This window comes from Pituophis catenifer, unplaced genomic scaffold, assembly GCF_029215685.1.
Source record: "Pituophis catenifer annectens isolate HBS135680 unplaced genomic scaffold, rPitCat1.0.hap2 SCAF_10, whole genome shotgun sequence".
NCBI classification, from domain to species: Eukaryota; Metazoa; Chordata; class Lepidosauria; order Squamata; family Colubridae; genus Pituophis; species Pituophis catenifer.
This window is the reverse complement of record NW_027256890.1, coordinates 21,768,690-21,788,017: the sequence shown is the minus strand read 5'-3', so window position 1 is coordinate 21,788,017 and position 19,328 is coordinate 21,768,690. Positions and strand designations below refer to the sequence as shown.

The 19,328-nt window shown below is 45.5% G+C and overlaps 1 protein-coding gene across 1 annotated transcript; it reads left to right on the top strand.

Moving 5' to 3' along the window:
• Positions 1-796: 796 nt before the first annotated feature.
• LOC139322327 (solute carrier family 22 member 6-A-like) lies at positions 797-13,949 on the top strand. The gene is made up of 9 exons (XM_070951407.1): positions 797-1,177; positions 3,143-3,246; positions 5,929-6,083; positions 7,623-7,791; positions 8,687-8,810; positions 9,879-9,994; positions 10,730-10,944; positions 12,046-12,154; positions 13,661-13,949. Exons 1-9 carry the CDS (start codon positions 797-799, stop codon positions 13,866-13,868), a joined length of 1,581 nt encoding a protein of 526 aa, XP_070807508.1. The 3' UTR covers positions 13,869-13,949.
• Positions 13,950-19,328: the final 5,379 nt, after the last annotated feature.

Here is a 19,328-nt window from a genome sequence, read left to right as displayed (position 1 = left end):
TGATACACCCAATCCTGGGGTCAAGAGGCTTCATCTCTTGCGTGAAGTTGATCTTTGGGCCGAAAAGTCACACCAGCAGTTTGCAACCTCCGTGTCTTTTTTCACACTTCCATCCTCTGTTGTGCTGTCACATTTTAACCTGGAGCTCAACTAGAACTTGCCTCCGTCTTGGTTCAACTTCTTGGAAGATTGGGATTTTTTTTCCCTCTAAAAAGAGACTTTTTCTACGGAAAGAGAGAAGACAAGCTTTTGCTGGATGAAGAACAGCCCATCCCACCCAGATTAGAGGAGGTGGTATATTTATTCCTTGATTCCAGAAGAAGACTCCAAAACCACATCCTTCATCTTTGTGGCTTCTAGAAAAGACCTCCTGTTTTCTGGATGAAGAGACCCTGGTTGAAGATCCTTTGGAGATCTGATTGAAGGTCCTTTGAAAAAACTAGTTGAAAGTCCTTTGGAGATCTGGTTAAAGGTCCTTTGGAGATCTAGTTGAAGAGCCTTCGGAGAACCTGGTTGAAGGTCCTTTGGAGATCTGGTTGAAGGTCCTTTGGAGATCTGGTTGAAGGTCCTTTGGAGATCTGGTTGAAGATCCTTTGGAGATCTGATTGAAGGTCCCTTGAAGAAACTAGTTTAAGTCCCTTCAAAGATACCGGTTTAAGGTCCTTCCTAAAAAAACAGTGCTAATGCAAGGTTTGATAGACATCTACCAGAAAGAGGTCCAACTGCTACATCCTTTTCCTCCACCTTCTCACACACACACAGGGTTCTCCAAGTTTGATCCTTCCAGCTGTCCATCATGGGCTTCACAGACATCTTAGAACACGTCGGCAGCATGGGACGCTTCCAATTCGTCTACGTGACTCTCATCTCCATTCCGTTACTGATGATGGCTTGTCATATGATGCTGCAGAATTTTACCGCGGGGACGCCGGATCACCACTGCGCCACCAGCCGCGACGCTGCTCCCGGGAACCGAAGTTCCGAAGACGAGGCTCTCCTTGTGGTCTCCCTTCCCATGGATGAGAACCGAAAGCCAGCAGAGTGTCACCGTTTCCGCCAGCAGCAGTGGTGGCGTCCGAACGGCACCACAGAGAACGAAACTCAGATGGAAACCGAACCGTGTGGAGACGGATGGGTGTACAACCGAAGCATCTTCCACCAGACGATTGTGACAGAGGTGAGACCAAAGGTTGTCTGGATTCAGAGGTGCAGTGCAGCTCTGGTGCACTGATTTTCGGGCCTTCTGGGCCACCCGGAAGTAGGGAAAGAGGCTGTTTCCTGCCTCTGGAGGGCCTGAGGGGGATGGGGAAAGACCGTTTTTTGCTCTCCCCAGGCTCCAGAGCCTCTCTAGGAGCCTGGGGAGGGTGAAAACGGCCTTTCCCACCCTCCTGGAGGCCCTCCAGAGGCTGGAAACAGCCCATTTGCCAACTTCCGGAAGCCAGAGAGGTTCTGGAACCTGGGGAGAGCAAAAAATGGGCCTTCCGGTCCCACTGGAAGTCAACAAACGGGCCATTTCCGGCCTCCTGAGGGCCTGTGGGGGGATGGGGAAGCCGTTTTCGCCATCCCCAGGCACCTAGAGAGGCTCCCTGGCTTCCGGAAGTTGGAAGTTCGGTGCGCCCCCTGTGGTCCCCCTGCTTTTGGCACATGATGGCAAAAAGGTTAGCCATCACTGGTATAGGCAGTCCTCGACTTACAACCGTTCGTTTAGTGACTGTTCAAAGTTACAACGGCACTTACGACCATTTTTTTCACAGGACCGTTGCAGCATCCCCAGGGTCGTCATCACGTGATCCAAATTCAAACGCTGGGCAACTGGGATAGACTTATGACGGTTGCGGGGGGCCCAAGGTCACGTGACACCCCCCCCCTTTTGCAACCTTCTGATAAGCCAAGCCAACAAGGAAGCCAGATTCACTTTAGGACCACGATGCTGCTAACTTAAGCGCGGCGATTCTTCTCCCGTGTTTTAGAACAAGCTGCTAAAAATAAGCGATAGATTTATTTCTTGCCCAACCCTAAGGCCAGGGAGATGGATTTTATTTTTTATAAGAGCTTGCCCAAAAATGCGTTTATAACAGAATAATAAGAGTCGGAAGGGACCTTGGAGCTCTTCTAGTCCAACCCCCTGCTCAAGCAGGAGACCCTATAGCCGTAATGGCAAACCCATGGCATGTGTGCCACAGGTGAGCCATATCTGTGGGCACGCCAGCGTTACCCTAGCTCAACTCCAGCACGCATGCGTCCGTCAACCAACTAATTTTCGGGCCTTCTGGGCCCACCGGAAGTCAGAAAACGGGCTGTTTCTGGCTTCCGGTGGGGTTGGGGAAGGCTGTTTTCACCCTTCTCAGGCTCCTAGAGAAGCCTCCGGAGCCTGGGGAGGGCAAAAAAACGGGCCTACCGGGCGCATCATGTCATCGCGTACCAAAAGTGGAGGGGTTCACACGCACATGTGTGGGGAGGGCAGGGCACATTGAATTATGGGTGTGGGCACGCGCGCACGCACGCGACCCCTACCCTGCGGTCCCCCCGCTTTTGGCACGCAACAGCCAAAAGGTTAGCCATCACTGCCCATATATAGTGGCAGGCAGAGCCCTCTCTGCGGGCACACCAGCCATCGCCCCACTGTAGCTCCACAGCGTATATGCATGCGCCTCCTGCCAGCCAGATGGTCTTTGGGTCTCTGCCACGCATGCGCTGAGTGGGGCACATGGGGGGAGGACACATGTGTGGGGGGGTGCTGGTTGGTGCAGGAGGCTTTCCAGGCCCAAAATGGTCCGCGGGGGTGGGGGGGGGGCTGCCCCATGCCTCATTTTGGGCCTGGAAAGCTTTCTGCACCAACCTGGAAGGCACGGGGTGGGGGGCGTATGTGCAGGGAGCAGGGGGCAAAAAGATTAACCATTGCTGTTTTAGGGGGCTGTGGCCCTACAAATTTGCAAAGCCCACCGTGTGCAGGAAACACAGCACCCTAATTTTAAATTGAGAGTTGGGACACATCCGTGGAACGATGGAAGTTCCAAAGCGTGCACAGTTCCTGGGAGACGAAAACCTATTTTTGGTGGGTGGGGGAAAGAAAATAATGGCTTTAAAATATATATATATATTTTCTCTTGGTCCTTCTGCATGACCCCAAATCTTTCGGCAGTGGGATCTGGTTTGTTCCTCCCGGACACTAAAGCAAATGGCTCAGTCGATTTATATGGCAGGAGTTTTAGTCGGCGGGATCTTATTCGGCGGCCTCTCGGACAGGTGAGTGACGAGAATTTCGGTACCCAAGTTCGACATGTTGTAAAGTGGAGGGAAATTGCTATAGCTTAGCTCGACTCTGCATCCCAGGAATGTCTCGGAGTGTGTGCAGAGGTTTTTCTTTATTAAATGCGTTTAATGGTGTCAATGAATGCCAAATTAATTGGCGTTCATTGATGCAAAAATAAAAAATGAATGCAAATAAAAAAAAATATGCACCAATATTTTCGGCGCGGTGCGAACCCAGGATAAAAAAATAGCTGTTAATGTTGTAGGATGGATGCTAAGGGGATAATGGACTGGATAACTTTGCAGCTGAGGAACGCTTCTGGGCATGTGCAAAGTGCTAGATTCCCCCCCCCCTTCATTACATGCATTTAGCGTGCACCAATATCCTAGGTGCAGGTCGGATCCAGGATAAAAGTACCAATTAATGTTGTAAGAGGCAAAACGATCATTAACTGGATAACTTTGCAACCAGAGAGTGCGTCTGGGCATGTACAAAGTGCTAGGGCTTTTCTTTATCAACTGCCTTTAGCATGCATCAATATCCTAGGTGCAGTGTGGATCGAGGATAAAAGTACCAAATTAACGTTATAAGACACTAAGCGATCATTAACTGGATAAGTTTGCAAGGGAGAATTGCCTCTGGCCATGTGCAAAGTGCTAGTTGTTTTTTTTTTCTCTTGATTACATGCATTGAACATGCACCAATATCTTAAGTGCAGATGTAGGATAAAAGTATCATTTAAGACGCTAAGGGGATAATTAACCAGATAACTTAGCTTCTGCTAAGACCCACCCAGTTCTGTACAGTGATGTCTTATTGAATGACTCAGTAAAATATTTCTATTAATATTTACTCCTAATTTAGAAGACCAAGTTGCAGTGCTTAAACGCTAACTGGAATAAAGCTCACAGATTTAAGAGACACGAGGGGAAAAATAAAACAAAACGGCAAAACACCTCTCCAAAAACCGGGGCCCCGTTTTGCACTGCGGGTAATCCTTGATTTACGACCACAACTGAGCTCCAATTTTCTGCTGCTATAAAGCGAGACATTCGTTCGGTGATATATTTGCACCATTTTACAACCCGGCTTGCCACCGCTGTTAAGGGAATCAGTGTCGCTGTTAAGTTAGTAACCTGGTCATTAAACGAGTCGCACCGATTTTGCTTGTCAGAAGGGGATCGCGTGACTTACCCCAGGATACTGGAACTGTCATGAGTACATGCCAGTTGCCAAGCGTCTCAATTTTTGATCACGTGACCACGGAGATGGCGCAACGGTCATAAGTCCCTAAATGAATCACTAAATGAACCATTGTAAGTCGAGGACTCCTTGTATTACTTTCCCTCTGAAATCCATCTGGCTGTTTGCTTCCGAAGAGGCTTCCGTTTTTCTGCTTTGTTCCAGCAAGCTTGAAAATTTATTTCCAATTTAAAGTGGGGTTTGGACGCTGAGTGAAACTCCCATGGGAAGCATGATGGTTGGGGTAAGCAGGCAGTCCTCGACTTACAACACTTCATTTAGCGACCGTTGGAAGTTACAATGGCACTGAAAAAGGTGACTTATGGCCATTTTTCACAGTTACGAGACTGTCTCAGCCATCCCCACAATCATGCGATCAAAATGCTTGGCAAGCGATTCATATTTATGACGGTCGCAGTGTCCCCAGGGGGGACACCTGACCCCCCTTTTGTGACCGTCTGACAAGCAAAATCCAGGGACGAAGCCGGGTTCACTTAACAACCGGGTGACTAACTTATCAAGTGCAAGTGATTCGCTTAACAATTGTGGCAAGAAAAGTCATAAAACGGGGCAAAACCAGGGATGAAATGCTCCCGGTTCGGACCAGATCACCTGATCCGGTAGCGTTGGAGGCGAGTGGTTCGGAGAACCGGTAGCAAAAATCCCTGCCCCCCCACCCCCCATTGCCCAGCTGAGCTGCGCAATCATCAGAGGCTTTTTTTTATTTTTAAAAGCATTTTTTCTACAACCTCTTCGGCCAAAAAAATGCTTTTAAAAGTAAAAAAAAAAAAAGCCTCTGATGATCGTGCGGCTCAGCTGGGATCCTCAGAGGCTTTTAAAAGCATTTTTTTCTACAACCTCTTCGGCCGAAGAGGTTATAGAAAAAATATTTTTAAAGGGAAAAAAAAAGCCTCTGCCAATCCGGCAAATCAGCTGGGATCGTCAGAGGCTTTAAAAGCACTTTTTTTTTTACAACCTCTTCAGCCGAAGAGGTTGTAGAAAAAATGGTTTTAAAAGTAAAAAAAAAAAAAAAAAAAAAAGTTGGCCACGCCCACTGTCATATTCCCACCACCACCACCAAGCCACGCCCACAGAACCGGTAGTAACAAATTTTACCTATCATCACTGGGCAAAACTCACCTGACAAATGTTTCAGGAATTTGGGACTCAGTCAAGGTCTACCTGCATGAAGAAAGAGGCATTTGTGCCTTACTAAATCAGTTCAAGAATGAACCTTTTTTTTTTTCCTTCTTTCCTTTTTCTAAGAAACTTCCGAAGTCAATTTTCTCGCACGCGACAGGATCAGAGGTGGTATTGAGCGGGTTCCGATGAAAATGAGAACGGGAGACAGAATTTCGGCTCCATCTTTTCTTCCTCGTATCGTCTTTCCTCCCCACTTCCGTTCTGACGTTCCTCCTTTTTCTGCCTCGCAGATTCGGTCGCCGGCCAGTCCTCTTGTGGTGTTACCTGCAGCTGGGCGTATCCGGCACAGCGACTGCGTTCTCTCCCCAATTCAGCGTCTACTGCGTCCTCCGTTTTCTCTGCGGGATGGCTTTCTCGGGCATCGTGCTCAACGGCGTCTCTCTGTGTGAGTCCCTGGGATCAAACCATTGCCACGTGAACCATCTTTCCCCGGTTTGCGGCAATCTGGCGTTGAGCGATCTGCGAGCCGTAAATAGAACCTCCATGGGCAGGAATAGTCGGCCTTCAAAGGTGCTTTTTTTTCAGGAGGCAACTGGACTTCCTTGTTTTTTCTTTTGAAGACGTTTCGCTTCTCGTCCAAGAAGCTTCTTCAGCTCTGACTGGATGGTGGGGAATAGAAGGATTTATACTCCTTGCAGACGGTTGGTCATTTGCGTTCTTTCAGAGAGTCGTTGAGGCCACCTTTGCACAATGTACATGCACACTTCAAACCCAAGAATACACTAAAAGGCATAAGCTTGTCGACCCGAAGGATAAAACACCCAGACACAAAGTGAGCGATGTGGTAATGCAGTACAATGCAGTAAGCCATGTGCAGATCTTTACGTTGGGGAAACAAAACAGCCACTTCACAAACGCATGGCACAGCATAGGAGAACATCAGGACACAATTTAGTACTTCCATCTCCATTTAAAAGACAAAGGCCGCTCTTTTGAAGACAGCAAAGTCCACATTTCGGACAGAGAGGACTGCTGGTTTGAAAGAGGGGTCAAAGAGGGGCCATCAGTGTCCAAAATGAACAACCCTCTCCCAACAGAGAGGGAGGGATACAACATCGTTTCTCTCCAGTCTACAACACAGTCCTTTCAGCAGGACACAGGTAAACCTCCAAGTGGCCTCAACGACCCTCTAAAAGGATGCAAATGACCAGCTGTCTGCAAAGAGTATCAATCCTTCCATTCCTCACCATTCCACCAGTCAGAGTGGAAGAAGCTCCTTGGATGAGAAGCGAAACGTCTTCAAAGAAAAAAAAAAAAGAAAATCCAGTTGCCTCCTGAAAAAGCACCTTTGGGACAATCTTGACCTGGATGACGGAGAATTTCCATAGGTTCCATAGACCTTAAAGTCACTATTATTCCATTATTTTTGGAGCGTGGTTTGTTTTTCTGCTAAATTTATCTCTTGGTAGCCCAGATAGTTTCCACTTGCCAATTTTGAGTTTTTTTCCTAACCTGGGCAGCTTGAAAGCTTTCGAATGCTGGTTCTGCTTTTCCCAAATCCAGTTTTATAACCTTATTCTTCACGACGGTTATTAAGCGAATCTGGTAGTTGTTAAGTGAGGCCACTGTTTTCTCTGGCCAATTTGAGTTTTTTTCCTAACGTGGGCAGTTTGAAAGCCTTCGAATGTTTTTTTTTTATTTTTTTTTATTTGATTTATATGCCGCCCTTCTCCGGAGACTCAGGGCGGCCTACAAGGCGCTAAGCAATAGCCTTCATACTTTTGTATATTTATACAAAGTCAGCTTATTGCCCCCACAAACTGGGTCCTCATTTAACCTACCTTAGAAAGGATGGAAGGCTGAGTCAACCTTGAGCCTGGTAAGATTCGAACCTGCAGAAATTGCAGGCAGCTGTGTTAATTACAGGGTACATTAAACCACTGTACTACCAAGCTCAGAATGTTGGTTCTGTTCTTCCCAACAGGTGTGGAGTGGACGCCCACTAAGACTCGGGCAGTGCTGGGCACCATCAATGGCTGTGCGTACACCACTGGGCAGCTCGTCCTGGCCGGCCTGGCGTATACTTTCCGAGATTGGCACCACTTACAACTGGCGGTCTCTCTACCATTTTTCTTTTTCTTCTGTTATTCTTGGTAAATAGGACACGGCTTCCTGAGACAGTAAAAAAGCACACGATTAGTCCCCAAAGCTCTCTTTTTATTTCAACGGCTGTGAATTACGTTCATTCACAGCCCGTGCTGAGTCACAAAGAGTTTGTAAAGAGTCCGACAGAAGTCTGCCACAGTCCTTTGGAATAAGGCTGATGAGTACCCACTTTTATCTTCCTTGACATGCTGCCAAAGGCCTAATTGGCAATTAGCTTTGCAAGGCCGCACGGAGCACAGTCAAAACGGAGCTTCAGAATTTAAACCGGCCAGAACGAACAAAGTTGCTTCCTGAAAAGGCTCACGTGCCTTTGCTTCTCCTTTATGTCCTATCTGAGGGGTCAATCATCTCCAAGCCTTACTCCCAAGTCGTCCCTTTTGCCTTCTGGCAGCTCTGCGCATGTGCGCACTGGGAACAGGCTCCCCCTGTTCCTCTGCCTCACTGATGTCCGACTCTGGAGGCTCTGGAGGCAGCTCATAATTCCCAGATGGCCTTGGCTCCATCTCTGCCTCCGACGCAGAGCCCTCTTCCAATCCTTCCCCAGACTCCACGAGTGGCCCATGTTCCTCCCCAACCTCCTCACTGTCTGACTCTGCTTCCAGCTCCGCAGGCTGCCAGCGGACCACAACAACAGGGGTAAATTAAGGGACTGGGAGACAGCCATCCTTCCCATATCCTGTCCCCAATTTTAGCCTTCATTAAGACACATATCAATGCACTAGTCCTTAGCGTGGAAACCAAAGACGCAATGACATATTTTCAACTCCCGGCTCGTTTGCTGAGCTGGAAACTATAGCATTAACTGGGAAATAGTTGGTAAGCCCCAGCGTGTCTCTCCTTGTGGTGTCTTTTTCCTTTTCACCATCCTTCGTCCTTCCACAGGTGGCTTTCTGAATCAGCTCGCTGGCTGATAACAGCTGGGAAGCTTGAACGGGCCGTGACGGAGCTCAAGAGGGTGGCCAAAATGAACAGGAAAGAGGAAGCTGCTGGAAAGCTCAATGTTGAGGTGCAGACCCAAAAGACTAAAAGATTAATTCCGTTTGTTTGCATAGTTGCGCCTCATTTTGATCATGAGACTGTGGGGAATGTTGCCATGGTCGTAAGTGCGAGGACAGGCCGTAAGTCTCTTTTGCAGTGCCATCATGATTTCAGGCCGTCATGAAATGAATAGTCGTAGGTTGAAGGCTCCCTGTGGGTTTTTACAATACAGGTAGTCCTCGAGTTATGACCGCCATTGAGGCTGGCAATTGTGGTCATAAGTTGTGATTGTTTGTAAAACAGCTCACTGCGCGACTAGATCCAATTTTACAACCTTTTTCAAGACGGTCATTAAGCGAACCAGCAGTTGTTCTCTCTGGGCCAGTTTTTTCCCCAGAAACTGGTCATAAAACCCAAAAACGGTCATAAGTCGCAGTCACTTGACCGCAGGGTGCTGCAAATGGCCGTAAATCCCAGTTGGTTGATGAGGGCCCAAAATGTGGTCACATGACACCCCCACAAGGGCCGGGGGAGGGGCAATACCCCAGCTTCAATGCTGAGTGGTAGATCATTATTGGGGGGGGAGGAATTCCATCGTAACTTCGAAAAGTCGTTAAGTGATCTGTTGTAAGTCGAGGACTACTTGTTCCTCGGACCAGGTTTTCGGACTTGACCCTTCACACACCATTAAAAAGCACCCAAATTGAAAAACTCAATCAGGCCTTGCAATGTATCTCCCCTGTCCTCAGTGGTGGGTTTCAAATTTTTTTACTACCGGTTCTGTGGGTGTGGCTTGGGCGTGTCATGGCTTGGTGGGTGTGGCAGGGGAAGGATGCTGTAAAATCTCCATTCCCAACCCACTCCAGGGGGAAGGATACTGTAAAATCTCCATTCCCACCCCACTCCAGGAGGAAGGATACTGCAAAATCCCCATTTCCTCCCGATCAGCTGGGACTTGGGAGGCAGAGAATAGATGGGGGTGGGGCCAGTCAGAATTTTTTACTACCGGTTCTCCGAACTACTCAAAATTTCCGCTACTGGTTCTCCAGAACTGGTCAGAACCTGCTGAAACCCACCTCTGCCCCCCCCCCTCCAGTTTCTGAGATCCAGGATGAAGGAGGAATTGGCCTCCATGACATCTAAGGCTTCGGTGCTTGACCTGGTCCGGACTCCCACCATGCGCCGGATCTCTCTCTGCGTCTGCTTTGTCTGGTGAGCTTTGTCTGAAAACTCTGGAAAGAAACCCTCTCCCTCCACTTTTCTTGGGCTGGCATTTATTTAATTTAATAATAATTTAATTTAATTTAATTTAATTTAATTATTTAATTTAATTTAATTTAATTTAATTTAATTTAATTTAATTTAATTTAATTTAATTTAATTTAATTTAATTTAATTATTTAATTTAATTTAATTTAATTTTTTAATTTATTTAATTTAATTTAATTAATTTTTTCATTTTTTATTTTTCATTTTATTTTAATTTAATATTTTTATTATTTTATTCTATTCTATTTTAATTTATGTTATGTTATTTTATTAGTTCCATTTTTTATTATTTTATTTTATCATTCTATCCTACTTTATTTTAATTTATTTCTGCTGTTTTGTTAGTTTTAGTTTATTTATTATTTTTATGTTATTTTATTTCAGTTTTCATATTTTATCATTTCATTTTATTTATTTTAATGTATTTATTTTATTTTATTATTTCATTATTTTATCTATTCTATTCTGAATTCTATTCTATTCTATTCTATTCTATTCTATTCTATTCTACTCTACTCTACTCTACTCTACTCTACTCTACTCTACTCCACTCCACTCCACTCCACTCCACTCCACTCCACTCCACTCCACTCCACTCCACTCCACTCCATTCTATTCTATTCTATTCTATTCGTATTATTTATTCATTTATTTTTTTTTCTTTGGTCCCCTTCCAAGGTTCTCCACCAGTTTCGCTTATTATGGGCTGGTGATGGACTTGCAGAATTTCGGGGGCAACATCTACCTGATCCAACTCTTTTTTGGAGCGGTTGACTTCCCGGCTAAGTTTATTTCGGTCCTCACCATCAGCTACATCGGGCGCCGGTTCACCCAAGCCATTGCCCTCATCTTGGCTGGGTTAACCATCCTGGCCAACATCTTCATCCCTCAAGGTGGGTCTGAGTAGCACAATACAGAGATTCAAAAGTTTCGGGGAAGCTTCCAGAAGGTTTCTGGGATTCTGCTTCTTGCTCAGGAAGCTTTAGATTTTAGCTTTAGAAGCTTTAGAGGGGTGGACTTCAACTTCCAGAATTCCCCAGTCATCATGCTGGAAGTTGAAGTCCACCCATCTTAAAGCAAGCTGGCTGGGGAATTCTGGGAGCTGAAGTCCACCCATCTTAAAGCAAGCTGGCTGGGGAATTCTGGGAGCTGAAGTCCACCCATTTTAAAGCAAGCTGGCTGGGGAATTCTGGGAGCTGAAGTCCACCCATCTTAAAGTTGAAAAGAGGTTTTAAAAACAGTACTTTAGAGGGCTCTTTGGATTAAAGCAGCATACAAATGTTAGCAAATAATAATGTCTCTGCAGCAGATTAGAAATGTGAGAATAGACGGAGGTGGGGCTGTGAGGTTGTGAGCAAAGTAAACTGAAGAAGAACCAAATATTCTCACAAACAGAACCAATTCTCCCATCTGGAAACTGGATCTGATGGATCGGTCGATTCAGAACCACGGACAGTGTCTCCGTGTCAGTGACTGGCAATTGGATCCCCTTACTGAACTAAGCTGTGGTTTCAGCAACCTTCTAGAGATAATTGTCAACTCTGGAACATTATTCCCCACCTCCCACCCCCATTATACAACATACAATAACAGGGTTGGATGAGACCTTGGAGGTCATTTAGTCCAACCTCCTGCTGAAGCAGCAGACCCCTCTATCATTCTGGTCAAATGGCTGTCCAGTGTCTTCTGGAAGACTTCTAGTGATGGAGCACCCACGATTTCTGAAGGCAAGCCATTCTCCTGATTAATTAACAGGATAACAAGGTTGGAAGGGACCTTGGAGGTCATCTAGTCCAACCCCCTGTTCAAGCAGGACACCCTCTACCGTTCTGGACACATGGCTGTCCAGTCTCTTTTGGAAGACTTCCAGTGATGGACCACCCACGACTGGTTGGTGGGCATCCATGAGACCCCCCCCCTCACCACGAATGGCTTGGAGCTCCAGAGAGAGAGCGGGGTCCTCACCACAGACCTTTTTTCTCCCTTTCTCCCAGATATGCAGACACTTCGGACTACCGTGGCCGTTTTCGGGAAGGGCTGCTTAGGCGCCTCGTTCAACTGCATCTATTTATACACCGGAGAACTTTATCCGACGGTCCTTCGGTGAGAGACCAAACCGGGGGGGGGGGGGCTGGGGGAGGAAACTGCAGGGCAGGTGACTGTGAAAAAGATAATTTGGGCTCCCATGGAAGAAAAGGAAGGAAAAGGGGTGCGAGATAGCTGCCCTTCCCTTCCCTTCCCTTCCCTGTTCCTTTCCTCTCCCTCCTTTCTTTTCCTTTCCTTCTTTCCTTTCCTTTCCTCCTTTATTTTCCTTTCCTTTCTTTTCCTTTCCTTTCTTCCTTCCTTTCCTTTCCTTTCCAACTTTCTTTTCCTTTCCTCCTTTCTTTTCCTTTCCTCCTTTCTTTTCCTTTCCTCCTTTCTTTTCCTTTCCTTCTTTCCTTTCCTTTCCTTTCCTCTCCCTCCTTTCTTTTCCTTTCCTGTCCTTCCCTCTCCCTCCTTTCTTTTCCTTTCCTTTCCTCCTTTCTTTTCCTTTCCTTTCCTTCTTTCCTTTCCTTTCCTCCTTTCCTTTCCTCGTTTCTTTTCCTTTCCTTTCTTTCCTCTCTTTTCCTTTCCTTCCCTCTCCCTCCTCTTTTCCTTCCCTTCCCTTCCCTTCCCTGTTCCTTTCCTCTCCCTCCTTTCTTTTCCTTTCCTTCTTTCCTTTCCTTCTTTATTTTCCTTTCCTTTCTTTTCCTTTCCTTTCTTCCTTCCTTTCCTTTCCTTTCCAACTTTCTTTTCCTTTCCTCCTTTCTTTTCCTTTCCTCCTTTCCTTTCCTCCTTTCTTTTCCTTTCCTTCTTTCCTTTCCTTTCCTCTCCCTCCTTTCTTTTCCTTTCCTGTCCTTCCCTCTCCCTCCTTTCTTTTCCTTTCCTTTCCTCCTTTCTTTTCCTTTCCTTTCCTTCCCTCTCCCTCCTTTCTTTTCCTTTCCTTTCCTTTCCTCCTTTCTTTTCTTTTCCTTTCCTTCTTTCCTTTCCTTTCCTCCTTTCCTTTCCTCGTTTCTTTTCCTTTCCTTTCTTTCCTCTCCTTTCCTTTCCTTCCCTCTCCCTCCTTTCTTTTCCTTTCCTTTCCTTTCTTTTCCTTGCCTTTCCTCCTTTCTTTTCCTTTCCTTCCCTCTCCCTCCTTTCTTTTCCTTTCCTTTCCTTTCCTTTCCTCCTTTCTTTTCTTTTCCTTTCCTTTCCTCCTTTCCCTTCTTTTCCTTTCCTTTCCTCCTTTCTTTTCCTTTCCTTTCCTTCCCTCTCCCTTTCTTTTCCTTTCCTTTCCTCCTTTTTCTTTCCCTTTCCTTTCCTCCTTTCTTTTCCTTTCCTTTCCTTTCCTTCTTTCCTTTCCTTTCCTCCTTTCCTTTCCTTTCCTTCCCTCTCCCTCTTCTTTTCCTTTCCTTTCCTCCTTTCTTTTCTTTTCCTTTCCTCCCCTTCCTCCTTATCTCCCAGTCTCCCTCCCCTTGTCATTGAAAAGGGGAGTTGTCGTTGAAAAAAAAAACCAGGGGTTTAAATTGAGCCAAAGTATGGTACACCTCCATGAGGTCAAGCAGCATGACCAATCCTTTTTGCTTGGGGTCTGTCTGTCTGTCTGTGCAGGCAAACCGGGATGGGTCTCAGCAACACCATGGCCCGCATAGGAGGCATCGTGGCGCCGGCGGTGAAGATGACAGGAGAATATATCCCATTCCTGCCCAATCTTATCTACGGTGCGGCTCCCATCATATCTGGAATCGTGGCGGCCTTCTTGCCGGAAACTCGTAACATCCCCTTGCCAGAAACGGTAGAGCAGGTGGAGAACAGGTGAGGAAAATTAGTGGTCCCAGATTTTTTGCATTGCTCCTGGAATCCTAAAAGACTTTCTCTTTTCATGCTGATTCTGCTCTGACCTAGCCTCTTTATTCCCTCTGGGAGGGGCCATTCACTGTCCACCTGTGGCTTTACTCCTGAGTCGGCCCTTGTTCCTTAGCTGTTCCCTTCGTCTGGCAGCTCTGTGCATGCGCACACTAGGAACAGGCTCCAGCTGTTCTTCTGCCTCACTGATGTCCGACTCGAAGGCAGCTGACAACTGTCAGACGGCCCTGGCCCACTCTCTGCCTCTGATGCAGAGCCCTCATCAGAGCCTTCCCCAGACTCCAGGACTGGCTCATGTTCCTCCCCAACCTCCTCACTATCCGAATCTGCCGCCAGATCCATTGGCCAGCCACAACAGATTCTTCTTCTTTAGCAAGAAAGCCAACTGATAGGTTGAAGGATTTAAAATAAATAATAATAACCTATATCCTATTTAAACTCTCATTGCCATGGCCGTTGACTGGTGCATGATTTTTGAACCGAGATACTTTAAATAGGCTAACTTTCAGAATGCATCCAAAACCCAGGACCCATAGGTCTTGAGGGAATGAAATTTGGGGAAAGTTCTGGCCGCTTCAGAGCTACTGACTGCTGCTGCATTGCTGGGATGCTGCTGCAGTCACAGGATCTTACCATGTTTCCCCGAAAATAAGACCCTGTCTTATATTTTTTGGAACCCTGAAATAATCGCTTGGCCTTATTGCCATGCGCTCAAAAGCCCAACTGGGCTTATTATCAGGGGATGTCTTATTTTGGGAGAAACAGGGTAATTGTTCTGTGACAGTTTCTCAGTCAGTTTAGCAATCCCTTGCTTCCTCCCAAACTCAAACATCAGCCACTTACCTGTCTGCTGAGAAGGGGAGAGGAGGGGAGGCAGACTGGGAGGGAGGAAGGGAGGAAGGGAAGGGAAGGGAAGGGAAGGAGGAGAGGAGGAAGGAAGGAAGGAAGGGATTCCGCTACTCCCTGCCAGATTCCCACAAGGAAATTCAAGGGGGAAGCCAGCAGGAAGCCAAAAATCTCTCCTACTCCCATTGCCATCTTGTTCTTTCTGTTTAGGGAAAGAACTATCTTTGAAACGATGACCAAATGGGGCACAGGTTCTCTAGTAACAATTCGGAAAGCGAAGGATATAAATACCAAACTTCCCCCTTTTGAAGCTTTAAAACCAACTAAGTAACACAGCTGAGCCAACCGCATTTTCCTCAACTGAGTTGGTGAAGCCCCTTTGCAAACCCACCAACATTTAATGGCGTCATTTTTCCTCTTCCCCCACTCCCCGCACAGATCACGGAATAAGAGCCAGAAACTGGACTCCCAGCAAACAGAGGGCCTCTTGCTCTCCAGCAAGCCCAAAAGCCAGAAAATCAGTGCTTAAGGAGGAGAAAAATATTGATTTCAGGACCTACCTGTGCAGGAAGATCTGTGAGGACCGAGAACAGTGTCACGCTTGGAACAATATACCCTCCTGAGCTGCAGAGGTGGAAGCAACCACGGAGATGAAGGAGACCAATAATATTCTGGATTTACAGGGGGGGAAAAATAGAAGCTATTTGGAAGATATTCTACTCTCTACATTTATTCTCTCTGATTTATTTTTTTTAAAAAATAATCTGGATCCACTTGTTTGCAAAGCATGGCCACCTCCCCTGAATATACTACTAGTCCAAGCAAAAATTGGCATGGCTATTATATAGTATAGGGACGCAGTGGCTCAGTGGCTAAAACGCTGAGCTTGTCGATTGAAAAGGTCGGCAGTTCAACGGTTCGAATCCCTAGTGCTGTCGCGTAATGGGGTGAGCTCCCGTGACTTATCCCAGCTTCTGCCAACCTAGCAGTTCGAAAGCAGGTAAAAAGAAATGCAAGTAGAAAAATAGGGACCCCCTTTGGTGGGAAGGGAACAGCGTTCCGTGCGCCTTTGGCCTTGAGTCATGCCGGCCACATGACCACGGAGACGTCTTCGGACAGTGCTGGCTCTTCGGCTTTGAAACGAAGATGAGCACCGCCCCCTAGATTCGGGAACAACTAGCACGTATGTGCGAGGGGAACCTTTACCTTTATTATATAGTTTAATGTGTCACCCAACCCATATCTTAGCCTGTTGGTGAAGGAGGGTAACTTCTTAAACTTTTAAGAAAGTCCTGAGCTGATAATATAAGCGATGGTCGTTAGGTGGCAGCAGTGAGACACCGGAAAAATTTATTTTGGCTTACGCTGGATTGGTGTTTCTCAACTTTAGCAACTTTAAGCTGGGTGGACTACAACTCCCAGAATTCCTCAGCCCACATGCTTTAAGAATAAATGTGTGGACTACAACTCCCAGAATTAAACCAAGCTGGTTGGGGAATTCTGGGAGTTGAAGTCCACCCATCTTAAAATTACCATGGTTGAGTAACACTGCCCTAGATCACTTAACCCCTAAAAACCCAAATTATAGTTTGTTTGTTTGTTTATTGCAACTATGTAGATACAGCCTAGGTTTCATTAAGCTGGGCATATGTATAGGCTGTTCTATGCAATAGAATAGAACAGAATAGAATAGAATATAGAATAGAATAGAATAGAATAGAATAGAATATAGAATAGAATATAGAATAGAATAGAAATAAAGAATAGAATAGAATAGAATAGAATAGAACAGAACAGAATAGAAATATAGAATCAAATAGAATAGAATAGAATCAAATAGAAATAAAGAATAGAGTAGAAGAGAATAGAAAAGAACAGAATAGAAATATAGAATAGAATAGAAATAAATAGAGTAGAATAGAATAGAACAGAACAGAATAGAATAGAAATATAGAATAGAATAGAATAGAACAGAACAGAATAAAAAAAATAGAGTAGAGTAGAGTAGAATAGAATAGAATAGAACAGAAATAAAAAATAGAATAAAACAGAAAAGAACTGAGTAGAATAGAATAGAATAGAAAAAGTAGAGTAGAGTAGAATAGAATAGAAATAAAGAATAGAGTGGAATAGAACAGAACAGAACAGAACAGAACAGAACAGAACAGAATAGAATAATAACTTTATTGTCACTTTAAATGTACACTAATCAGCATACATTAAAATGAGATTTCATTGCATACAGCTCTCAAAGGGTTGCCACCTCCAATATACACTACATAAACATGACCAAAAAAATTATGCAAATACCCACATACACACACATATATGACCCAGAGAAACAACACAGTCTAGCTCGGATGCATACATGTCCATGGTGGTGAGAAAAATTAATCTTGCGAGTTTACCAGAAGGATGGCGTAGGGAACAAAGCTGTTACAGGATCTGGTAGTCCTTGCTAGAAACTCAACTCAAGGTATCTACCCTGGATGAAACATTCAGGGGTCCAACTCCGCTCTATAAAATGAATTAAAGTCCAGTGTTTGAACTACCGATATATATCCGCTTTCATTTTCTCTATCCGCCATTCTAGATTCACCCAACATGCTTTATCAGATCAATTAAATGTTGGGTGCAAACTTGATTTTTTGTTGTTAGTTACGAAGTCGTGTCTGACCCATTGCGACCCCCATGGACCACGTTCCTCCAGGCCTTCCTGTCCTCTACCATCCTCTGGAGTTGATTTAAGCTCATGCCAACTGCTTCCATCCAGCCACCTCCTTCTCTGTCGTCCCCTTCTTCTCTTTTTGCCCTCCATCGTTCCCAGCATTGGGCTCTTCTCCAGGGAGTCCTTCCTTCTCCTTAGGTGGCCAAAGTATTTGAGTTTCCTCTTCAGGATCTGGCCTTCTAGAGAGCAGTCAGGGTTGATCTCCTCTAGGACTGACCGGTTGGATGGCCTTGCAATCCAAGGGACTCGCGGGAGTCTTCTCCAGCACCAGAGTTCAAAGGCCTCCATTCTTTGGCCTTCTCAGCCTTCCTTATGGTCCAACTTTCATAGTAATTATTTTTAAGATTATCAAACTTGATACAGACGGCCAATTTAAATTTGAACTCATTGCATCAATCCATAAAACGTTCATTCCATCACCTGGTTAAACGCAAATAAACCCAGTCGGGATAAAACAGACCATTGGGACACAATCAAGATCAAGGGAGGTACTACCACCACTCTATAAAGCCTTAGTAAAGCCACACCTAGAGTGCTGCATCCAGTTTTGACTACCACACTATAAAATAAAGATGTGGAGAATCTAGAAAGAGTGCAGAGAAGAGCAACCAGGATGATGAGGGGAGTGGAGGCTAAAACATACGATGAACGGTTGCAGGAACTGGGCCTGGCTAGTCTAGTGAAGAGAAGGACCAGGGGAGACAGGAGAGCATCTTCCAATATTTGAGGGGCTGCCACAGAGAGGAGGAAGGGGGTCCAGCTATTCTCCAAGGTACCCAAAGGCCAGACAAGGAAGAATGGATGGAAATTGACCAAGGAGAGATTCAACCAAGAAATAAGGAGAAATTTTCTGACAGTGAGAACAATCCATCAATGGAACAGAAGTTGCCTTCAGAAGTTGTGGGAGTTTCATCCCTGGAAGCTTTTGAGAAGAGACCGGACTGCCATCTGTCAGAAATGGTGGAGGGTCTCCTGCTTGGGTGGAGGGTTGGACTAGATGACCTACAAGGTCCCTTCCAACTCTGTTAATCTGGTTAACTGATTGGTCCATTTCTGAATTTTGCCAATTGCTAAACGGGGTCAATGTAAGGAGCCTGAGTGGCGTAGGAGGCTAATGCCTCCTACTAAGGCAGCATTTAACATCCAGCTGCCTGCAATTACTGCGAGTTCAATTCTCACCAGGCTCAAGGTCGACTCAGCCTTCCATCCTTTCTAAGGTAGGTGAAATGAGGACCTAGTTTGTGGGAGCAATAAGCTGACTTTGTATAAAATATACAAAAGTATGAAGGCTATTGCTTAACGCATTGTAAGCCGCTCTGAGTCTCCGGAGAAGGGCGGCATATAAAAATAAATAAAAATAAAAAAAATAAAATTTGAGGAGTGGGGAATCAGGTTTCGAAAACGCCAGCTACTTCTTCTCACGCTACAACGGTTAGTAAGTGTGTAAAACGGTCACAAGTCACTTTTTTCAGTGCCTTTGTAAGTTTGTATGGTCGCTAACACAGAGCTACTGCAGCCAGGTTATTGATAATCCAAGCAGGAACCAGAATCTTCTCCAATATTTTGGAAATAATAGTTCCAAAATTTTGGGGAAAAAAAACATTCAGTTGTCTCAGCTACAAATTTTTCAACCTTCAGTCACAAATTGACTTCCGTGGACCTTACTTCATACTTAAGTGGTCAGTAGAGGGGGGGCGTGCATAAGTGCACTAACCTGCCTATATGGTCCCTGTTGTCGTATTTTTAGTCTCTCATTCTTGTTCTTGTTTTGGATTGACAAATTCCAATAAAAATAAATAAATAAAATAGGCCCCTCCCACCTCGCCAACGAGTAGAATG